General features: G+C 33.8%; 4 protein-coding genes across 4 annotated transcripts; 3 read left to right on the top strand and 1 right to left on the bottom strand.

The window, feature by feature from the left end:
- The first annotated feature begins 3 nt into the window (after positions 1–3).
- Positions 4–3322, top strand: Art7 (arginine methyltransferase 7). Its single transcript, XM_088195212.1, has 7 exons — positions 4–364; positions 432–853; positions 992–1217; positions 1283–2076; positions 2736–2890; positions 2958–3108; positions 3172–3322. The coding sequence occupies exons 1-7, from the start codon at positions 88–90 to the stop codon at positions 3274–3276; spliced, it is 2130 nt and encodes a 709-aa protein (XP_088051338.1). The 5' UTR covers positions 4–87; the 3' UTR covers positions 3277–3322.
- Positions 3323–4465: 1143 nt separating this feature from the next.
- Positions 4466–8901, top strand: CCT5 (chaperonin containing TCP1 subunit 5). Its single transcript, XM_088195235.1, has 7 exons — positions 4466–4646; positions 5368–5602; positions 6744–6976; positions 7049–7717; positions 8052–8206; positions 8279–8370; positions 8443–8901. Exons 1-7 carry the CDS (start codon positions 4539–4541, stop codon positions 8577–8579), a joined length of 1629 nt encoding a protein of 542 aa, XP_088051361.1. The 5' UTR covers positions 4466–4538; the 3' UTR covers positions 8580–8901.
- A 2441-nt stretch (positions 8902–11342) lies between these two features.
- On the bottom strand, positions 11343–12381 carry RpL23 (ribosomal protein L23). Its single transcript, XM_088195269.1, has 4 exons — positions 12327–12381; positions 11939–12022; positions 11740–11867; positions 11343–11666 (listed from the first exon to the last, which is right to left on the bottom strand). Exons 1-4 carry the CDS (start codon positions 12337–12339, stop codon positions 11469–11471), a joined length of 423 nt encoding a protein of 140 aa, XP_088051395.1. The 5' UTR covers positions 12340–12381; the 3' UTR covers positions 11343–11468.
- Positions 12382–13550: 1169 nt separating this feature from the next.
- Positions 13551–14663, top strand: Prosbeta7 (proteasome subunit beta type-4). Its single transcript, XM_088195268.1, has 4 exons — positions 13551–13771; positions 13843–14049; positions 14112–14396; positions 14459–14663. Exons 1-4 carry the CDS (start codon positions 13692–13694, stop codon positions 14616–14618), a joined length of 732 nt encoding a protein of 243 aa, XP_088051394.1. The 5' UTR covers positions 13551–13691; the 3' UTR covers positions 14619–14663.
- The last annotated feature ends 4254 nt before the right edge of the window (positions 14664–18917 follow it).

Raw genomic sequence — 18917 nt, 5'->3', positions numbered from 1 at the left:
ATTATTATCACAAGTAATAAAAAACGACTAACGACTGTCAAGCACTTTGATAAAAGAGGTTATGTTTTAACTTTTTGACATAACCTTATGGTTTTACTGCATAGCCGGTCGTTATTTTTGCGCTATTTAGCCACAATCAACACCAGAAACATGGTGGTATTTACTCAAAAAATAAACGGAGTCACCGGCGACTCCGAATGGGATGCGATGGACGACAATTACGACTTTCACCAAGAAATCACAAGATCTGCATTCGCCGACATGCTTCACGACACGGAAAGGAACAAGAAGTACTACGAAGCGTTAAAAATAGCCATCGATACGATGCATAAGCGAGGAAAACCAGCTAACGTCTTAGACATCGGTATGTTTATACTTATTTATGAACGTAATTTAAAATGCGTTTTATGAATGAAAGTTATCATTTTCAGGCACTGGGACTGGTTTATTATCTATGATGGCGGCTCGATGCAACGCCGATTCGATTGTCGCCTGCGAAGCGTTCAAGCCGATGGGCGATTGCGCAGTGGAGATAATTAAAGCTAACGGTTACGCCGACAAGATCAAGGTTATTCCTAAAAGGTCGACCGAGTTGACTGTGGGCCAAGACGGAGATTTGAAATTTAAACCTAACATATTGGTCACCGAAGTGTTCGATACGGAATTGATCGGCGAAGGCGCAATAGAAACTTTTTCTCACGCTCATTCTAATTTGCTAGAAGAGGATTGTATAGTCGTACCGGAGTCTGCTAAAATGTATGCACAGGTAATAGAGAGCCCGGATGTACAGAAATGGAATAAACTCATGAATATCATCGACGGAGATAATACAATCTTGAAAATTCCATCGGAGGTATACTACATTTTTTTTTAAGTCTACCTAAAAGAACACTTACCTAAACTATTTTTTTGTATAAATAGTATTTGTATTTTTTTTACCTTTTTTCACGCTCTTATTTGGAATTATAGTAACTTATAAAACATATTTTAGATTCAAGAATGTCCTGGATCAGCTGCCGTGCATGACATACAATTGAGTCAACTTCCGGTTTCTGATTTTAAAATGTTATCAGATCCTATCGTCGTCTTTGAATTCGATTGGTCGGGAAAAATACCTTTAATTAAAAATGAAACCAACATGAAAAAAACTTTAGCTTCGGCATCTGGCAACGCTCAGATGGTCTTCGTTTGGTGGGACTTGAAAATGGATATAAACGGTTCATTTTTCATAATAAATATTTATGTCTTAATTCAATTTTAACATATAATTTTTAATTTGTAGGCGATATCCTTTTAAGCTGCGCGCCGTGGTGGAACCATCCTGATACTGATCATTCCGTTAAGAACGAATTCCCACAAGACAAAATACCCTGGAGAGATCATTGGATGCAAGCCGTGTATTATATTCCTAACAACATTCCAGTAAATAAGAACGAAGAGATGTTTTTAACCGCCTGCCACGACGAATACAGTCTTTGGTTCAATTTAGAAACCAAAAATCACAAACCAAGACAGTTGCAATATCGTCCCACGTGCAATTGTGGAATTCACATGACTTATTCGAGGACGCACATAGCTTACATGAACGACGAAATCAAAAACAAGAAGTTTATCAATGCACTCAAAAATTGCGTAAACGAAGAATCGATAGTTTTGTGTTTGAACGGCGCTTCGACTATGGGTTTAATAGCGGCAAAGTTGGGCGCTAAAAAAGTTTTGTACATTGAATCCGGAATTATCGCAAAGAAAATCATACAGACTATAGTCGATTTTAATGGACTATCTAACATTTCAATAGTAGAAGACGTAGAATCGTTGAGTAAAGATAGCTTAAAACAGGTGTCTTTGGTCTTGAGCGATCCTCATTTCAACTCAGCCATTTTACCGTGGGATAATTTACGACACGGTTATTACATATCAAAGCTGAATCTGCTATCAAATTCGCTTTTGAAAGTAATGCCAGTAAGCTGCAACATCTGGGCGATGTCAGTCGAATTCTTAGATTTGAATAAGATCAAAGCGCCGTTAGGCATCTGTGAAAATATCAACCTGGAAATATTTGACAATTTGATCAAAGTAAGTTATCGAATTGCAGGTACTTTTATATTAAGTCTTTTCCTATTTTCGAACGTCTGGCCAATGCGAAGCTTCTGGGTGGAAAGAGATTTATTATGTTATTTTCTGTCGTTTATCTCATAAGAATTCTTTTGTGTAATGACTATTATTCAAATGGCACAATACACCGACTGTGCGATTTTGTAAAGACTCCAACTATCCTTAGTATTTGCATCAGTAGTTTATTTGAAAAGTTAATTTTCGAGTGGTCCTAATCCGCATAGCCGCAATCGGCACGTATACTTGTATAATGCTGGCATAACAAATAAATTTGTTCTGTAAGTCGCAAATAACCATAGCAATTAGTTTTATTGTGCTTTTAATGAGTGACTGCAACAAATTTAATCTAACACTCAAGGAATGGTCTTGATTAAGTTTTTTATATATCACTTCTATTATACAGATTTGGTAGATCAAAATTTCTCAGCAGCATAATAGGGCCACCAACATTGAGAATTAATTTGCAGAAATATAAATCCTTATACATTTATAAATTTAGTTCTATCTAGACATATATTTACAATTTAATTTTAGGCAAGTTTAAAACCACTATTTATTATGTCACTAATGACTAACTTGATAATTATTTTATCAATAATTGTAAACCATTGAACTTTCAGAATTCAAGATCAAAATGCGACGAAGACATTGAACCGCAGCCTCTTTGGGAATATCCCTGCATTTGCAAATCAAAGCCGATAAAAATAGTCAATATTGATTTCAACAAACTAGAAGATATTGCAAAGACATCCAAAGGATCTGTAGAATATGAAATGTATTCAATATTTCAGAATCTATATAAAAATGTATAGCTTTATATAATTTTATTGTAAATTTTCTAGTGAGGGTCTATTCAACGGTTTTGTTTTTTGGCTAACTTGGAATCTTGACGACAATCCATCAAACATCATTAACAACGGCCCGTTAGAAATTCCTGCTCTCAACAAAAGAGTCGTGTGGGATCCGCACATCAGACAGGGTGTCAAGATTTTGGTATGTGTATCTATTGTATCGATACTTATTTATTCAAGTACATGTTTATTTTTGTTATAATAGGAAAGGAATGAGAATCAACGAATAGGAGATGAAATTAAATACACTTTTGTATATAATTTACAAGACGGTATGATAAAAATGGACATTGGTATTAATTCAAAGTAATATTTTTTAATGTAATAATAATAAACAAAGCGTTATATAGGAAAAATAGTTTTATTTCTTGTTTTACACAAATCAAGTTCCTCAATAGATTTCTCTCTATTGTTGGTTCCTGGAATAACTATGGATGTCTCTAATCAAATATTTACATTCGAGAACTAAATTCACAATGACGTTTAAACGTCAACGTAGAAGTTTGGCCCAAACAGTACACATAAGCGGCATATATACATACCGTGTTTCTATGAAAATAAGACAGTCTTACTTTTATTTTTGGTCTAAAATATATGCTACGTCTTATTTTCGAAGGATGACATTTTTCACAAATTATCGCAACAATCACACATTTTAAAATTCAAGTAAAAGGATGTGGGTTCACAGGCATCGAAAGCTAGAGTAATAAAAGGGGAATTTGCTACTCTGTATAAGGAATTGATAAACGATCGAGCAAAGTTTTATGAATACTTTAGAATGTTAGAAAATTCGTTCAACTTACTGTTAATCTAATTGAAAATTCAAATCAATATATGTAAGAATAAAATATATATATAAAAATAAATATCATCGGAAAGTAATCAATACTTTACTCAGGAAAACTTTTAAAATAATGTTGATGCACTCTGTTAGTTTTGATCAGTAGATGATTTTGAAACATGTTCAACTACTATAGTTTTGCGGAGAGAAGGACTGGCTGGCCGTGATAACAAAAATACCGTCAGAAAGTAAATATCTGATATTCACTGTATGTTGACGGCAACAGCACTGATTCAACTCGCAGAGTTGCGCCCCGGACAAGTATGAACAAGCTCCTTCAAGTTCCTATAAGGAATATTTTATCCTTGTCGGCTTAATCACGGGCGGGTCACGGCACTGTCACGTCACTGATCTGTGTAAATTGACCTTAAGTGTCGAACAGTTTGAATTTGTTATATATCACAAATTTTACAATTGTTATTCGATAATAATAGCTTAGGCGGCTTCCATAAATTAAGTCACAGGCATAGGGGGTTAGGGGTTAGTGGAATTGTGGGTAAAAAAAATACGAAAAGCAAATTATGAAAATATTATATTTTTACTCTTGCGTAAACATTAAAAATATCTAGAACGTTAAACCATTACGAAATAAAGGCAAAATGTCGGTTAAATTTTTCATATGATTATTTTGGTTGGGCTGGTATACCTGTCGTTTGACAGTTCGGTTCGGTTCCCGGCCGGCCTCGCTTCTCTCCGCTTCTTTCTTTCGAATCGACTTCCATCTGGTCGAGATGGCGGCTTTCCCGGGGACGGTGGCCTTCGATGAGTTCGGAAGGCCCTTTATCATCATCCGCGACCAAGAGAAGCAGTCCAGGCTCACTGGTAGCGACGCCGTTAAGGTAAATAACCTAACCTCCAAACATCCGTCCAGAATGTTCTCCGCCCTTTTTCACACAAAAGCGATTTTATCTTCGACGATTCGATACTTAACACTTAGTATATCTATTATCATCGAATATATGCACGTTTAATTCGATTTTTGCATCTAAATGCCTTCCGCCCACAACTTTTGTTAGTGATTTTTGTCATGTGATGAGTCTCGAGACATTACTTATTGCTTTGTTTAGAAATCGATATTTGTAATCGGAATTGCGTTAGGGTTTATATCTAATAAAAAAAGTTCGCTAAAATTTATTTTTATTTTCAGGCGATAAATTAATTTATAATTTTTTAATAAGTAGATTTTTTTTTTATTTGATTTAAATAATTAAAACATATATTTAATAAATGGAAATGTTTGCTCTAATAAATCAAATGGTACTTGGAATAAAACAGGCGATGAACACTAAAAATTGCAATCCTTAATTTTTCTTAAATATATCATTTATTGTTCAAAACTGTTATATTCCGAAAACATATTTTTTTTTAATTTGAATTTTTTTTTTTTTTATCTTACATATTATATAAAATCAAATATGCGTCATTATCATCACCAGAAAATGCCAAATCTTTCCCAGCAACATCAATCAAAATTATTATATTGAGCCATTGAAATTACACACAAATCAAGTTTGGTAAAATAATATCTCTGCCGATCATAATAAATATTTATTATTTTAGGGTAACATTTTGGCTGCTCGTCAAATTGCAGCCACTCTCCGAACATCTCTAGGTCCTCGCGGTCTCGATAAGCTGTTGGTATCGCCCGATGGTGATGTTACGATCACCAACGACGGCGCCACTATGCTCAAGCTCATGGACACTCAACACGAAGTGGCCAAATTACTCGCAGAATTGGCACAAAGTCAAGACGACGAAATTGGAGATGGAACTACCGGAGTCGTAGTGTTGGCTGGTAATTATTGATTTGAAAGATATCCATTATTTTCTATTAAAATTAAAAAAAAAACTTTTTTTAAAATCCTTAACCTTATCTCATTTTTCTGTCAATTTCTCAATCCCTTTCTTGTAGAAATTTGCCGGTTTTGAATTAAAACAAATAAATAAAAAGTGGTTTTCCACATCATTATTTTTTTTCCTATTAATGTGTGTTCCATGGACATTTCATCGTATTTTATCACGTGTCATTTTTGCCTTGTGAAGGCGTGCATTGTCATGCAGAAAAATCACTTGCTTTCGATTGACCAAATTGGGAGCTTATTTTTCAATTTCGCTAATTGTTGAGCCCAGTTTTAGTAATTCATAATACAGTATCCCTTGCATATTCCACCAAACGCACAAAAGAACTTTACGAAGTGTCATTCCTGGCTTAGAGGTTGGAACAGGCACTTGGTTTTTCGAAAGCCATTGCTTTATTCATACCATATTATCGTACACTATCCACTTCTTGTACCCTGTTATGATTTGAGACTAAAACAGATCGCGTTTTTGGCTCGACGATAACGAAATGCACATGTCCAACTGCACTACATTGCTGCCACTGGACAGTTCGTGCGGAATTCAAATACCTACCCTGTTTGTTTTTGCCAATCTGTTTTAAATGTTCCTGTATTGTGAACCATGGAGATGCAAATCTCTGTGACAATTCATCTATGGTTTGTCAAGGATCTGATTTCAACAGATTTTAACATTTGAACCATCGAAACCAAAACTCACATCTGTTTTCTGTCAGAACTGCCCCATAAACTTTGGTAATGATATCAGTGACCAAGGTGGCATTCAAACCATGGTCAAAATGTAGCAGTATACAATGCCTAACGTGTTCTTCACATTCGCATTTAGGCTGCGAAATTTTACCCTTAATAAAATAAAATTTATGACAAAAAATAAAGTCAAGGAGCAGTAGTACTATAGAAAAAAACCTTTGTTAGCTATCCTTAATCCGTCAGTTAAGTGTTAATATTTAACATATCCTTATAATTAATAATTATACATTATTTTGTAACCATAATTCTATTATACTTAATTCGTTATTTAAGCCATCTATGCAATAAACAGACGCGTTTTACATTTATCTATATTATTATTATGTATAGCTGCCCTATTGGAACAAGCCGTGACACTCATCGATCAAGGAGTTCATCCCATTTTGATCGCCGATGGATATGAAGATGCGTCTCGCGTTGCGCTAAATCATTTGGATTCCATAGCTGCAAATTTTCCATGGGACAAAGTCAATCACGAGATTTTGGTCGACACGGCTATGACTACCCTCGCAAGTAAATTCATCAACAAGTGTCACAAGCAAATGGCTCTGTTGGCCGTCGACGTAAGAATCAAGCTAAAATCTAAATCAGTGCAGCATCTATAAACGATACTATAAAATGTTTTTAACTTACAGGCTGTCCTCGCGGTTGCCGATTTGGAAAAGAGAGACGTAAACTTTGAATTGATCAAAGTGCAAGGCAAAGTGGGCGGTAAACTCGAAGATTCCATGCTGGTGAAGGGCGTCGTCATCGATAAAACGCTCAGTCATCCTCAGATGCCGAAAATCTTAAAGGACACGAAGATCGCTATTCTCACCTGTCCATTTGAGCCCCCGAAGCCCAAGACCAAGCATAAGTTGACCGTCAGCTCCGTGGAAGACTACAAAGCGCTGAGACAATACGAGCAGGATAAGTTCGCCGGTATGATTCGCGAAGTGAAGAACGCTGGCGCTAATCTCGTGCTCTGCCAGTGGGGTTTCGATGACGAAGCCAATCATCTGCTTCTAACGGAGGACCTCCCGGCCGTCCGTTGGGTCGGCGGCCAGGACATAGAGCTGATCGCCATCGCCACCGGCGGTAGAATCGTTCCACGATTCGAAGAGCTGTCAGCCGATAAACTAGGCCATGCCGGAAACGTGAGAGAATTGACTTTTGGCACCACCAACGATCAGATGCTGTTGATCGAGGACTGCAATAAGAGCAGAATTGTCACAATTTTGGTTCGCGCTGGAACGAAAATGGCAGTCGAGGAAGCCAAGCGATCTATCCACGACGCGTTATGCGTCGTCAGGAGTCTCATTAGGGTAAGGATTTACCTTTTTATCTTTAAACTTGTGCAGAAATATATTTAAATTTCATAGATTAATAAATACAGATGTAATGAACACACACAATACAACATTTGACTGATAGCTATTATTTTTTTAATATACACAATTGTAAATTAATGTACAAATGGATCTTCTGAAGGCATTAAGATTGCTGTGCAATATCTGCTTATCGTTATCAATCTTCTATGAGTCATTACGTTGCTTGCTAAATTATGAGATCAATTTACCAACGCTTTATTATGTGACTGCATGTTTTTGCATCTAAATAATGTGATTTGGAATCTTATGTCTATTATTTCCATTATAGGATTCGAGAGTAGTATGGGGCGGCGGAGCATCTGAAATATCCTGTTCTTTAGCCATCGCCAAAGAATCTCTTCAATTGGACGGCATTAAGCGACACGCTTACAGATTATTCTCAGATGCCTTAGAAGCTATTCCGCTCGCCTTAGCAGAGAATAGGTAATTATAAAGCGATTCATCCCACTTGAAAATTCCATGTTATGTTTTATTCAATTTGATTTGTTTTTATAGTGCTTTACCGCCGATTGAGATACTCTCAGACTTGAAGAGCAGACAGATCGAAGAGAAGAATCATGCTCTAGGAGTAGATTGCATGAATACCGGTAAGTGATCCAACAATTTAATTATTGAATAATGATTAATCGATATAATATAATAATGATTTTGAATTTCAGGCACGAACGATATGAGCGCAACTTCCGTGTTTGAATCGTTAAACAGCAAGAAGCAACAGATATCGTTAGCTACGCAGCTAGTGAGGATGATTTTGAAGATCGACGATATCAGATCTCCGGCCGACGCCAGCATTTAAATAACTACTCATTTTAAAAAATAACAATGATCAAATACTTACTTTTTTATATGAAGACAGGATCTTTGTATTTTTTTAATAATTACTTCTAAGGAGTACGCTTTGCTTTAACATGTCCACTTGAATAAATGAAAAGTTGCTGAAGTTTTAATATTATTTTATAACACATCAAAGACAATTGTTCAATTGTGATATCTTTGAAACATTAATTTGTGCACATTCTACAGTCAGTTCACCAGTCAGACTTGTGTTCGTATGAACGGAATTATGAAGAACAGTATTTATATTTTGTAATTCACTAATATAATGGATTAACAATTTATTTCTGATTTTTATTACTCGTCCCTGTATTCCTTTTGTGAATGTTTTATTTTATATGATAAGAACACTAACTAGTAGTTAAGTATTGTTTCAGACTAACAGTGAATAAAGAAGAAGCAAGTTCAGTAATTGGTACCGAAACCTCAAAAATGAAATTGGGTACTATAATGGGGGTATATAGTAACACCGTTAAAATTTGAACATTGAATTGAAAAAAATAATGTAATAGTATTTTTATTTTTTTCGCATTCTATTAATTGAGGTATTTTTATAGATAATATCGACTAGATCATCATATATAACAAGTAAGAGAAATAACAAGAATTTTGGTGTTCAGAGGTACCCTGCTAGGGATAGATGGTTGGAACACATTTTTAAATTTCTTAATGGTTATATTTGATTCCTCTAAATTATTCAAAATGGTATATTCTTCAAACAAACCTAGGTAGGAATTATCAATAATGATAATAGTATATTGGTTATTATGTGGAGATACACTTCATTGTTTTCCATTGCCGCTTCGTACAATTCTTTACCTTATTGTTTTTTAGTCATGATTTTCATATAGGATTTTTGGCATTAGAATCCCCTCTGGCAATAAATTTATTTCCTAGTTTTCTTTTTTAATATTATACTTTTGAGTGACAAAAGCTTTAATGCTGAGTAACAATCTTGAATTTTAACGTTAGTCGCCTGAAGATATTCTTGAAATTTTTCTTCATCGTAATGTTGAATATTGTTTTCAACTACTACTGTTGTGCCTCCGTGTGCAATTCCATCTACGTGTCTTGTTATATAAACATAGTATCCTGGAATTGAAGGTTTTTCCATAAAATGAGTTTCGGAGACCAGTAAGACATTTTGTATAATTTGAGAAAAAATATATTTATTGTGTGTGTTGTGATAGACCGTTGGCATTCCATATGGCAATATGTGGTAAGACAGTCATCTTTCAATTTTAGAGACAACTTAGTAGGTAGAAAATAGTCATTTGTTGCATTAGCATTTTCATTTTTTTTATTTCGGCAAGTCCTTGTTTTTTCTAATATTCCATATAATATATTGACAAGTATCTCTGAGTAACTAATGAAATAAAATACTGGAAATTTATCATCAAGTCATTTAAATTGGCTTCAAAAAATAGAAAATATATTGGGCATCACATAGATGCTTTTGGACTGCAATGATAAAACCATTTTGCGCATGACACATGCCTTTGGATTCTAAAGGTTAGAGAACCGTTTTTGGCGGCTGTAAATTCACTCATACCAAATTTTAAAAATAAAATTATATTATTTATCAAATTAAAGATATACAACTTTCGAGAAATAGACACGAGACGAATTAAAAAATTAACTGAAAATATAATATGTCAACTAAAAGAGGACATAAATATATGCGTAGTCTCTAGACCTTACAATTTGATGGATATTGCACAATTTATAATATTAATTCGGATGGTATCTTAAAAAAAGAAATCCTATGCATGGGAAAACAAGTTCCCATTTATAAATTGTTTTCAAATACAACAGATCGGTTGCAACATCGGTTTTATCTCTTTATGCCAGCAGGATGATAACTATTCAAACTTTGTATCATACCACTGCATTATGTTCAGACGTTATGGAAACTTTATCTTTTAAATAGGCAATTCTAGACGATGCAAACGTCTGTTTATATTAGAAAATGAAGATAATGACAAGGAACTGTTGTCGCACACTAATATTTGTTGGCTTAGCAGTCGTCCTTGAGGTTTTTAGTTATTAGAAGTATAAAAAGTTTCCTCTCTGATGGAGGTGATAGTTACCCACAATTAACAGTGATTATTTAAATTATGATTCTTAGCAAACTGTAGCTCAAAACTAAGCGATGGGAATCTTGAATTACAAGGCAAAAATAAATATTTATTAGATTTGATAAGCTCGTTAAAAGCTTTTCAGCTGGAATATTAAACCATTTTTCGTGCATTGAAAAATATTTGCATGTAGTATATAGTGATATGACTGAATTCGACCCAAACATAATGATCCTAGAAATTAAAAATGTTGAAAAGCAATTGAAGGAGAAATTCTTAGATTTTAAAAAGATTGAAAATATCCTTATTTCATTCAAATTCCTTTCAGAAAGATAACAACATAGAATAAATTGCAAGTCAAATCTTTAAATGTAAATCAGAATGAATTAGAATCGGAAATAATCAAACAGCAGTGATTTATATTAAAAATCCAAAGATTGTATTTGGAAATACACTAAAGACAAATAACTAATGCGGTACAAAAATGAATGTCTTCTAATGATAATGATTAGGATTGTAATTTGGGTGTTGTAAAACTTAACCAATATAACATTGTTGTCCTTTTAAAGACAATTAAAGATAATATTCCGCTCTTGTGCATCAGAATACAACGAGGAATAAGGTGAGTAATTAATGAATAAAAAAACTTTTGAAATACATTTTTGTAATGTATTAAATACAATTTTTTACATGTTGTAGGTCGTATGCCATGTATATTATTGAAGAAATCATTCGTTTCTTTTGCGGGCGAACGTAACATTAATGCAGGCGTCTTATGCTATTGAACTGGCGTTTGATGCTATTCTCGGCCAGAGATCAGCGCATTCCTTGGCGACGGGTCCTGTGATAGCCGAGCCCTTCATTTCGCCCTTGTTGTTCACTATCACCCCTGCATTGTCTTCGAAATATATAAACACCCCGTCCCGCCTTCTAAACGGTTTCCGCTGCCGAATAACCACCGCCGGCATAACCTACAGAACAATACGATCGATTATAATAAGCAAGTTGAAAGTAATTGACTCAAACTAGATTGAAAATACAAACCTTTTTTCTTAGTTCTGGTTTGCCTTTCTTGACGGTGGCCATCACCATATCGCCCGAACCGGCAGCGGGAAGTCGATTAAGACGACCCTTGATTCCATGTACGGCGATCACATACAAATTCTTGGCACCTGATTGCAAAACTAGGTTAGTACGAAAGCACATTTTCCACTGAAACAAAACTAATACACTACAAACTCACCGGTATTATCGGCGCAATTGATGACTGCACCTACTGGTAGACCAAGGGAAATGCGGAACTTGGCTCCCGCTGCTCCTCCGCGTCCTGTGTCACACCAAAATAATCACATTATAAAGTGTCAACTTTCACACAATCATACTTTTCAATTAGCAAAAGTACGGTTTGAATAACAATCGGTTTCGAATTGCTTCTTTACAATATAAGAGAATGCTGAAACATAACTGCTGAAGTGGTGACAGATAATTTGAGGTTATATTTGACTCGCGTCCATCGGTAAACATAAAATACGTTTTGTGGCAAAAGTTGGTGAAAAACAATTGGGCGAAGCTCGACGACGCCCCGTGAGGGGCGCAGTCTCACGCGATGGGGGCCGATTAGATAAACTCACCTCGCTTAGACATGGCGCCGTGTTCAGACCGTCGCCGGTCGACGAAAGAAAGAGCACAGCTGGCAACACTGAAGGCTAACCTCAATAAAAAAGATCATTTATTTTTCAATTCTTTTGTAAATAATAAATTTTAGAAATATTGATAAAATCGTGCATTTTCATATTTTAAAGATAAATAACGTTACGCAAATAATAATTTGTTGCTTTTTTTATCAGTGTAGAATTTACTTTTTTATTCTTATTTCATTTCATTTTATTATTAAAATTAAATAAGAATAAAATAATTAATATATTAAAAAATTACTTAAAATACGTTTCACATCATAAATTATCAATTGAAATCATACAATATCTAATGCATTTTACAATTTAGACCACGGTAGATGTTTGTAGAGACCGTTTCCCTACAACCTCTTACGTTAGATTTATTTATGATTACTCCTTTCTATATTTTAAGCAAATTTAGAGAAATTAGTAATGTTACTATATCTTTTTTATATTGAAATAGTGAAAGTTATAAGATATCAATAATTTATCAATCTTTATCATTTACGTATGTACACCGATAATTATTTTTTGCGTTCTCCTATTGGTCAAAATTCGGTTTTCATGTGCTGCATTCGATTCTTATTTATTGTAAATCGTAATAGTGTTATAAAATGTCTTAATATTAATGCTAGATGACCGAGCGTTTCTACTGCGACGGTGACGGCACGACTTTATTTCTTTTGACGTGGGTTTTAGCCAAAAAAATGCATGTCTGGCGAACTTATGCTCCTATCCCTAAAAATAAGAAATAACAACGAGATGAAAAATAACTTGTGTGAGGGATACGGAAGCAGACAGGCGCCAACGGGCAGTGAACTGGCTTTCACTAATTTTATTGTTGTAATTGTGCTAGTTAACTAGTTTGGGTGCAAAAACTCATTTGTACTATACATATTAAGTGTTAACACATATAAAATAATTATTTAATATACCATAAATATGTAGATGTATTGTACATAAAAACTAAATTTTTAAAATTATAATTATGATTTGTATTTAAACGTGATCGTTTTTTATTATTATATTTATAGTAATCAGCACTTAAAAAACTATATAAATCATTATTTATATAGAAGACAACTTTTACATCGCAGAACTGTGTAATCGTTCGTCAAGTTTGTCAAAATATTCTTTTAGTTGTGGCAACTGCAATCTTTATTTTAAAAAGGTAACACTATATTGCAAATGCCTGTAAGTAAAGCAATGTATATATTAAAAAAAAAAGTGTTTACTCTTGGCCATAACATTTATTTTACTCGTCTGGCAACATTGCGTAAAATTTAGTTGTCATCTCCGGCGAGCATTATTCGGGATAAGATGGAATACGCTCGAGAACCCGTTTTTGGTATTGCACCATGCCCTCAATTCGGAGTAGAAGATTATAAAAAGCATACACTGTGAGTTATTCAATATATCCGTTAAACGAACCGCAATTTTCGATACTCATTCGTCATCGTCTGACGCTCAGCTCTCCTGCCACTACTTCCACTTCCGTTTTGGCTTTGAAGTTCGACAAAGGTGTGATCTTGGCTGCCGACATCCTCGGATCTTACGGATCCCTGGCTCGGTTCAGAGATTGTCCCAGGCTCTTGAGGTTCAACGAGAACATAATACTCGGTGCGAGTGGTGACTATGCCGACTATCAGTACATGAAAGGGATCTTAGATAGGAAGATGTAAGTTAAAATGTTTCATATTCCATTTCATAAAGTGACATTGATATCATTTGGATTTGTAGGATTGACGAAGAATGTTTAGATGACGGTATCACGTTGAAGCCGAAGTCTCTGTACTGTTGGTTGACCAGGATCTTATATAGAAGACGCAGCAAGATGGATCCTCTCTGGAACACCTACATAGTCGCCGGTTTGCAGGACGGAGAGCCTTTCATAGGCTCCGTCGATAAAATAGGCACAGCGTTCGAAGACGATTGCATGGGAACCGGTTTCGGATCTTACCTTGCGGTCCCCATGATGCGAAAATATACAGACGCCGGAATCAAGCTAAACGAGGCAGAAGCCAGGTTCGTTTATCGCTATATTAAGATACTTTCATTTGTTATTACTTTTTCTAATTTCGTTGCAGGAAAGTAATCGAAAAGTGTATGGAAGTGCTGTATTACAGAGATGCGCGTTCGTTCCCCAAGTATCAGATTGCCGTGGTGACAGAACAAGGCTCCAAAGTCGAGGACGTCATCACCGTAAAGAGCGATTGGAGTATTGCGAAAATGGTTCAAGGATATTAGTTTTGTAATTTTTTCTATTAAATAAATAAAAATAATTTTTACCTATTTCTACCTTATTTATACGTAATTTAACGTTATAATATGAAAGCGATACATTCTGAGAAACTGGATTTTAAATTATAAAAAAGCGTTTTGTGAAAATTTTAATGCTACATTGTCACTGCAAAATGTACAAGAAAGTGGATGTAGATAAAAACTTGCTTGTGAATATATCAAATTTAGATCTTACATTTCGATGAATTCAATTAAATAACTGGACATGGGAAGGGGGGGGGGGTAGGTGGGAGAATTTCCCTCCTTAAATTTGAACAGAAAACTGTATGTCATTTAATAAGTATTTTTTTTAATAGATCATTTCAGTGAAATGTCGAAATAATTTTCACCGGCAGACATATTTTTACTAGTGAAAATATAATTCTTCTGGCAGGTGTTAGTAAAATTACATGATTTCAACTTTTCCATATGTAGTAATATACATATGTATGTATATGTATATATATATATATGTATATATATATATATATATATACACTTACACTCATTATCATTATTTATTTACATACGGTGTATAAATGTTAGTGAATGTAATTTTTTTCCTTTAAGTTACATTTTCACTAGTGAAGTGCAAATACATTTTCGCCAGTAGATATATATTTCTACTAGCGAAAATATAATTGAACTGATAGGCGCTGGTGAAATTATATGCTGCTCTAAAACGTATATGAAACTCAATTTAACAGTTGCGAAACGTCTATTTGCTGTTCAAACCCAAACCTAACCCAACTTTAGTTTTGGAACTTTAATTAGGTTAAATCCAAAATTATATTTAAATAAACTCATCTCAAAGGGTAAAATAAGCAGAAGAATAAGTACAGACAGACATGCATCTCGCATATTGCCCAATAGGCTATGTTCTTAAAACACGATAGCTATTCTTTACGACATTACTACGGACTTCTGATATTAGAGTATTGGTCGAAGTATATTTAAACCAATTTTGGTCAATAAAAGGACGCAAAAACAATTATCACTTCCCAGTGGTCAAAAATTCACGTAAAGAGCAATAAAATCGTGTCGGCGCAGTTGCAGTGGGAACGCTCGGTGATGACGCCTATTTCTCGATTTACGCAGTAGATACGTACCAGAAAATATCGCGTAAATTGCGACAGAACGAAAATTGTGATGAAATAATCGAATAGTACTCAGGTGTATTTTTAATGTTTTTTGGCGGACGAATGGCGACGGGTCTCAATTACACACATTTTGAGCCGCTGCAGAATTATTTATTTAAATATAGTTTAGTTACACGTTGTAATATGAAATATATGCTAGTGAACAGTGGACGAAGCACCACAGGCCGTTGTCTTTTGGTCGAAGTCTACCAAAAGAATGTGCTTTCTTGCGTCGCTGTCACGTAAGTGTTACCAGAGAGCCGGCGAATTTTGGCCATAAAGAATGAATAAATAAATATATAAATAGGCCCCCCATAGCTTTTTTAACTTATAAAGTGAACGAGAAAAATCTTCAGCGACACGCGTGCACTCAAAAAGGAAAACAGGACACACTGCATGAGCAGTAGAAGACGTTCCATATGTAGTTTAAGTGCAAAAACTGGGAGTACGCTATTGCATTTGTACATCGCCGCGTTACACGCGTGAAACCAAATATGTATTATTTGGAGTATTAAAAAAAATCATTTATATCATTCTTTATAACTAAACATAGCATATATTTAACTACCGAATGAATGTATTAACTATAAATTGTCATTGTGGCAGTAGGAACGCTCGGTAACGGTGTCGGCACGATTTTATTGCTTTTGACGTGGATTTTTGGCTTCTGAGAAGTGATGAGTGTATTTTGCGCTCTCTTATTGGTTTAAATGTATCTTAATTATAAAAAGGTCATAATATATGCTAGATAACCGATCGTTCCCACTGCGACGATGCCGATATGGTTTTATCGCTTTTTACTTTTGAACAGTAATTGTTTTTGGCGCTCTTTTATTACTCAAATTTCGATTTTGATGTACTTCTTAGAAATCTTAATATACTATCGTCTTCGTAGTATAAACGATACGATTTTATTACTTTTGATTTGGAGTATTCAATAAAATGTATTTTTAGTAGTGTAGTTCTAAAATTCAAATACCAGAACGCTATTCTTATTTAAGGTAATCAATGAGATTTTGATTATTTTAACCTGAATTTTTTGGCCCTTCCATACTATACTGGAACGTCTTCCAGCCCCGTTACATTACTGTTGCTTAAATACTTACACAATCTCTCATGAGCTGTAGAGTAAAAAAGCTTTTAGTATATATTTTTTAACAAACCAACCTGTTATTATTCATCATAGAAAAGCACAGAACTCACGAAGTAACCTCGCATTGGAATGGAGCAACTTTATTACCATTTATGTACATTAATAATGATTTTAGCACCAACATTGTTTTACAAGTGTATCGAGAGAGGGAAAATGTTTGAAACGAGTTAAGATTTAGTTAACGTTCTAAAAAAGTTGATATCTACTTTAGTTAGTAAGCATACTGTATTTTTCTGGCTCTCTAAAAAGCATATATGTGATTTTTGAACGGCTAAAATAAATAAGTGTACCTTAGAACGACTAAAATTTTTTTTTTTAATTTGAGGTTTAATATTTTAATGAATTATTTAGCGTTGTTTATTGTTTAAAAATATAAGAAAACATAAAAAAAATAATTAGACGAAGACTTAATGAAATGATTTTATTTCGAATAAAAAAATGATTATAATATAATGAAAAATGTCAATGTTGTATGTACATTGATATATTTTTTGTAATTTAGGTTAGTATCATGTAAATATTGTAAAAAAAATTTGGTCGAATTAATAAGAAATTCATCAATAACCAACATAGGCAATAATTTGTATTATTACTTTTAAAACGATCCGAATATAAGGAATTCTAGTACGCTACCATTATAATCAAACAAAAAGATTGTTTTTTGTCGACATGTTATTTTATTTATATTAAATAACACTAGGTATGTAAATGGTTAAAAATGCAACAAAAACGTTAAAACCGAACGTTTTAACCGATACTTGAGGTAATCGAGGTGAAATTTTAAAGTATGCAAATGAGAACAGCCCACGCTACACACAATTTATACGTTATTCATAATATATACAATTATCTTTGAACCTTAACAATTAATTTTGTGTTTATATAGTATTGCTATATATACATACAAACGTAATAGCACCAGAAAAGTTATAGTTTCGATAGTCTAACGTGATAAATTAATCGTTAATCGGTTTTATATGAAGTGCAAAAAGGCTACAAGTTATTGTACTGTTTAGCGTATAAGTGTAAAAAGAATACAATACGATACGAATAGGGTAAGTCTTTCAAAACTTTGGACAATCTCCTCAGCGTCTTCGACATTAGTTTAACATATGTACATAGTGTTTTTACAATAAAAATATACTTGCCTCTGTGCAATCTCAGTTTATGTCGCATAAAAAAAAAACTATTTCAAATTATCAAACATTTTTTTTATATAATAGACATTTTGTTTTGAATTAAATGTAACAATGATTAATTCTTGATCATGTATAAAATATATATAGACAATCATCGCTATAATTTCACATAATTCTTATTGCTATTCAGATTCAACACAAAAACAGCCGATCAAGACGACAAATCCTACCATAGGTAGATACCAATTTACGCTAATTTATAGACAAAACCTTCATTGATTTTTTTAATATATATATATATATATATATGTATTTAGTATGTATATACATTAATGTATTTTTTTTAATTACTCATAACACAAATCATATATAATTTATCCGTACAAGCTCCAGCTCGATTTCGAGTCACTCTCGCAGCACACATTCTAAATAACGACTAATGCAATTACAAAACTGTACAATTTTATATATCATATATAATTGTTTAACAAACATTCTCGTAGACCGAATAGATATCAGCGATTGTCTTTAGCGACGATATTGTTATATATTTTGAAAACGACGCAATTTATCTTTGTTTTTAAATGCACTATTCAAATCGTATCATGTTTTACAATGTAACAATTTCAATGAGCCGTTTCTCCTATGCAAGATACGAACTACCACAACAATTTGCAGTGTGAGAAGGCACACTTTTTGGAACGAGAAAATAAAACACGCGTACAGTAAATATCCTATTCTTTCATTGAAAATTTCAATACACGATTAAGAAATATTTGTTATATAAAATAATAAACACAATGCGATTCGGAACTTTCTGTACGCGTATAAATAA

This window comes from Plectrocnemia conspersa, unplaced genomic scaffold, assembly GCF_051122295.1.
Source record: "Plectrocnemia conspersa isolate PC_06_02 unplaced genomic scaffold, ASM5112229v1 ptg000010l, whole genome shotgun sequence".
Taxonomy (NCBI): Eukaryota; Metazoa; Arthropoda; class Insecta; order Trichoptera; family Polycentropodidae; genus Plectrocnemia; species Plectrocnemia conspersa.
This window is presented reverse-complemented; position numbering and strand designations above follow the sequence as displayed.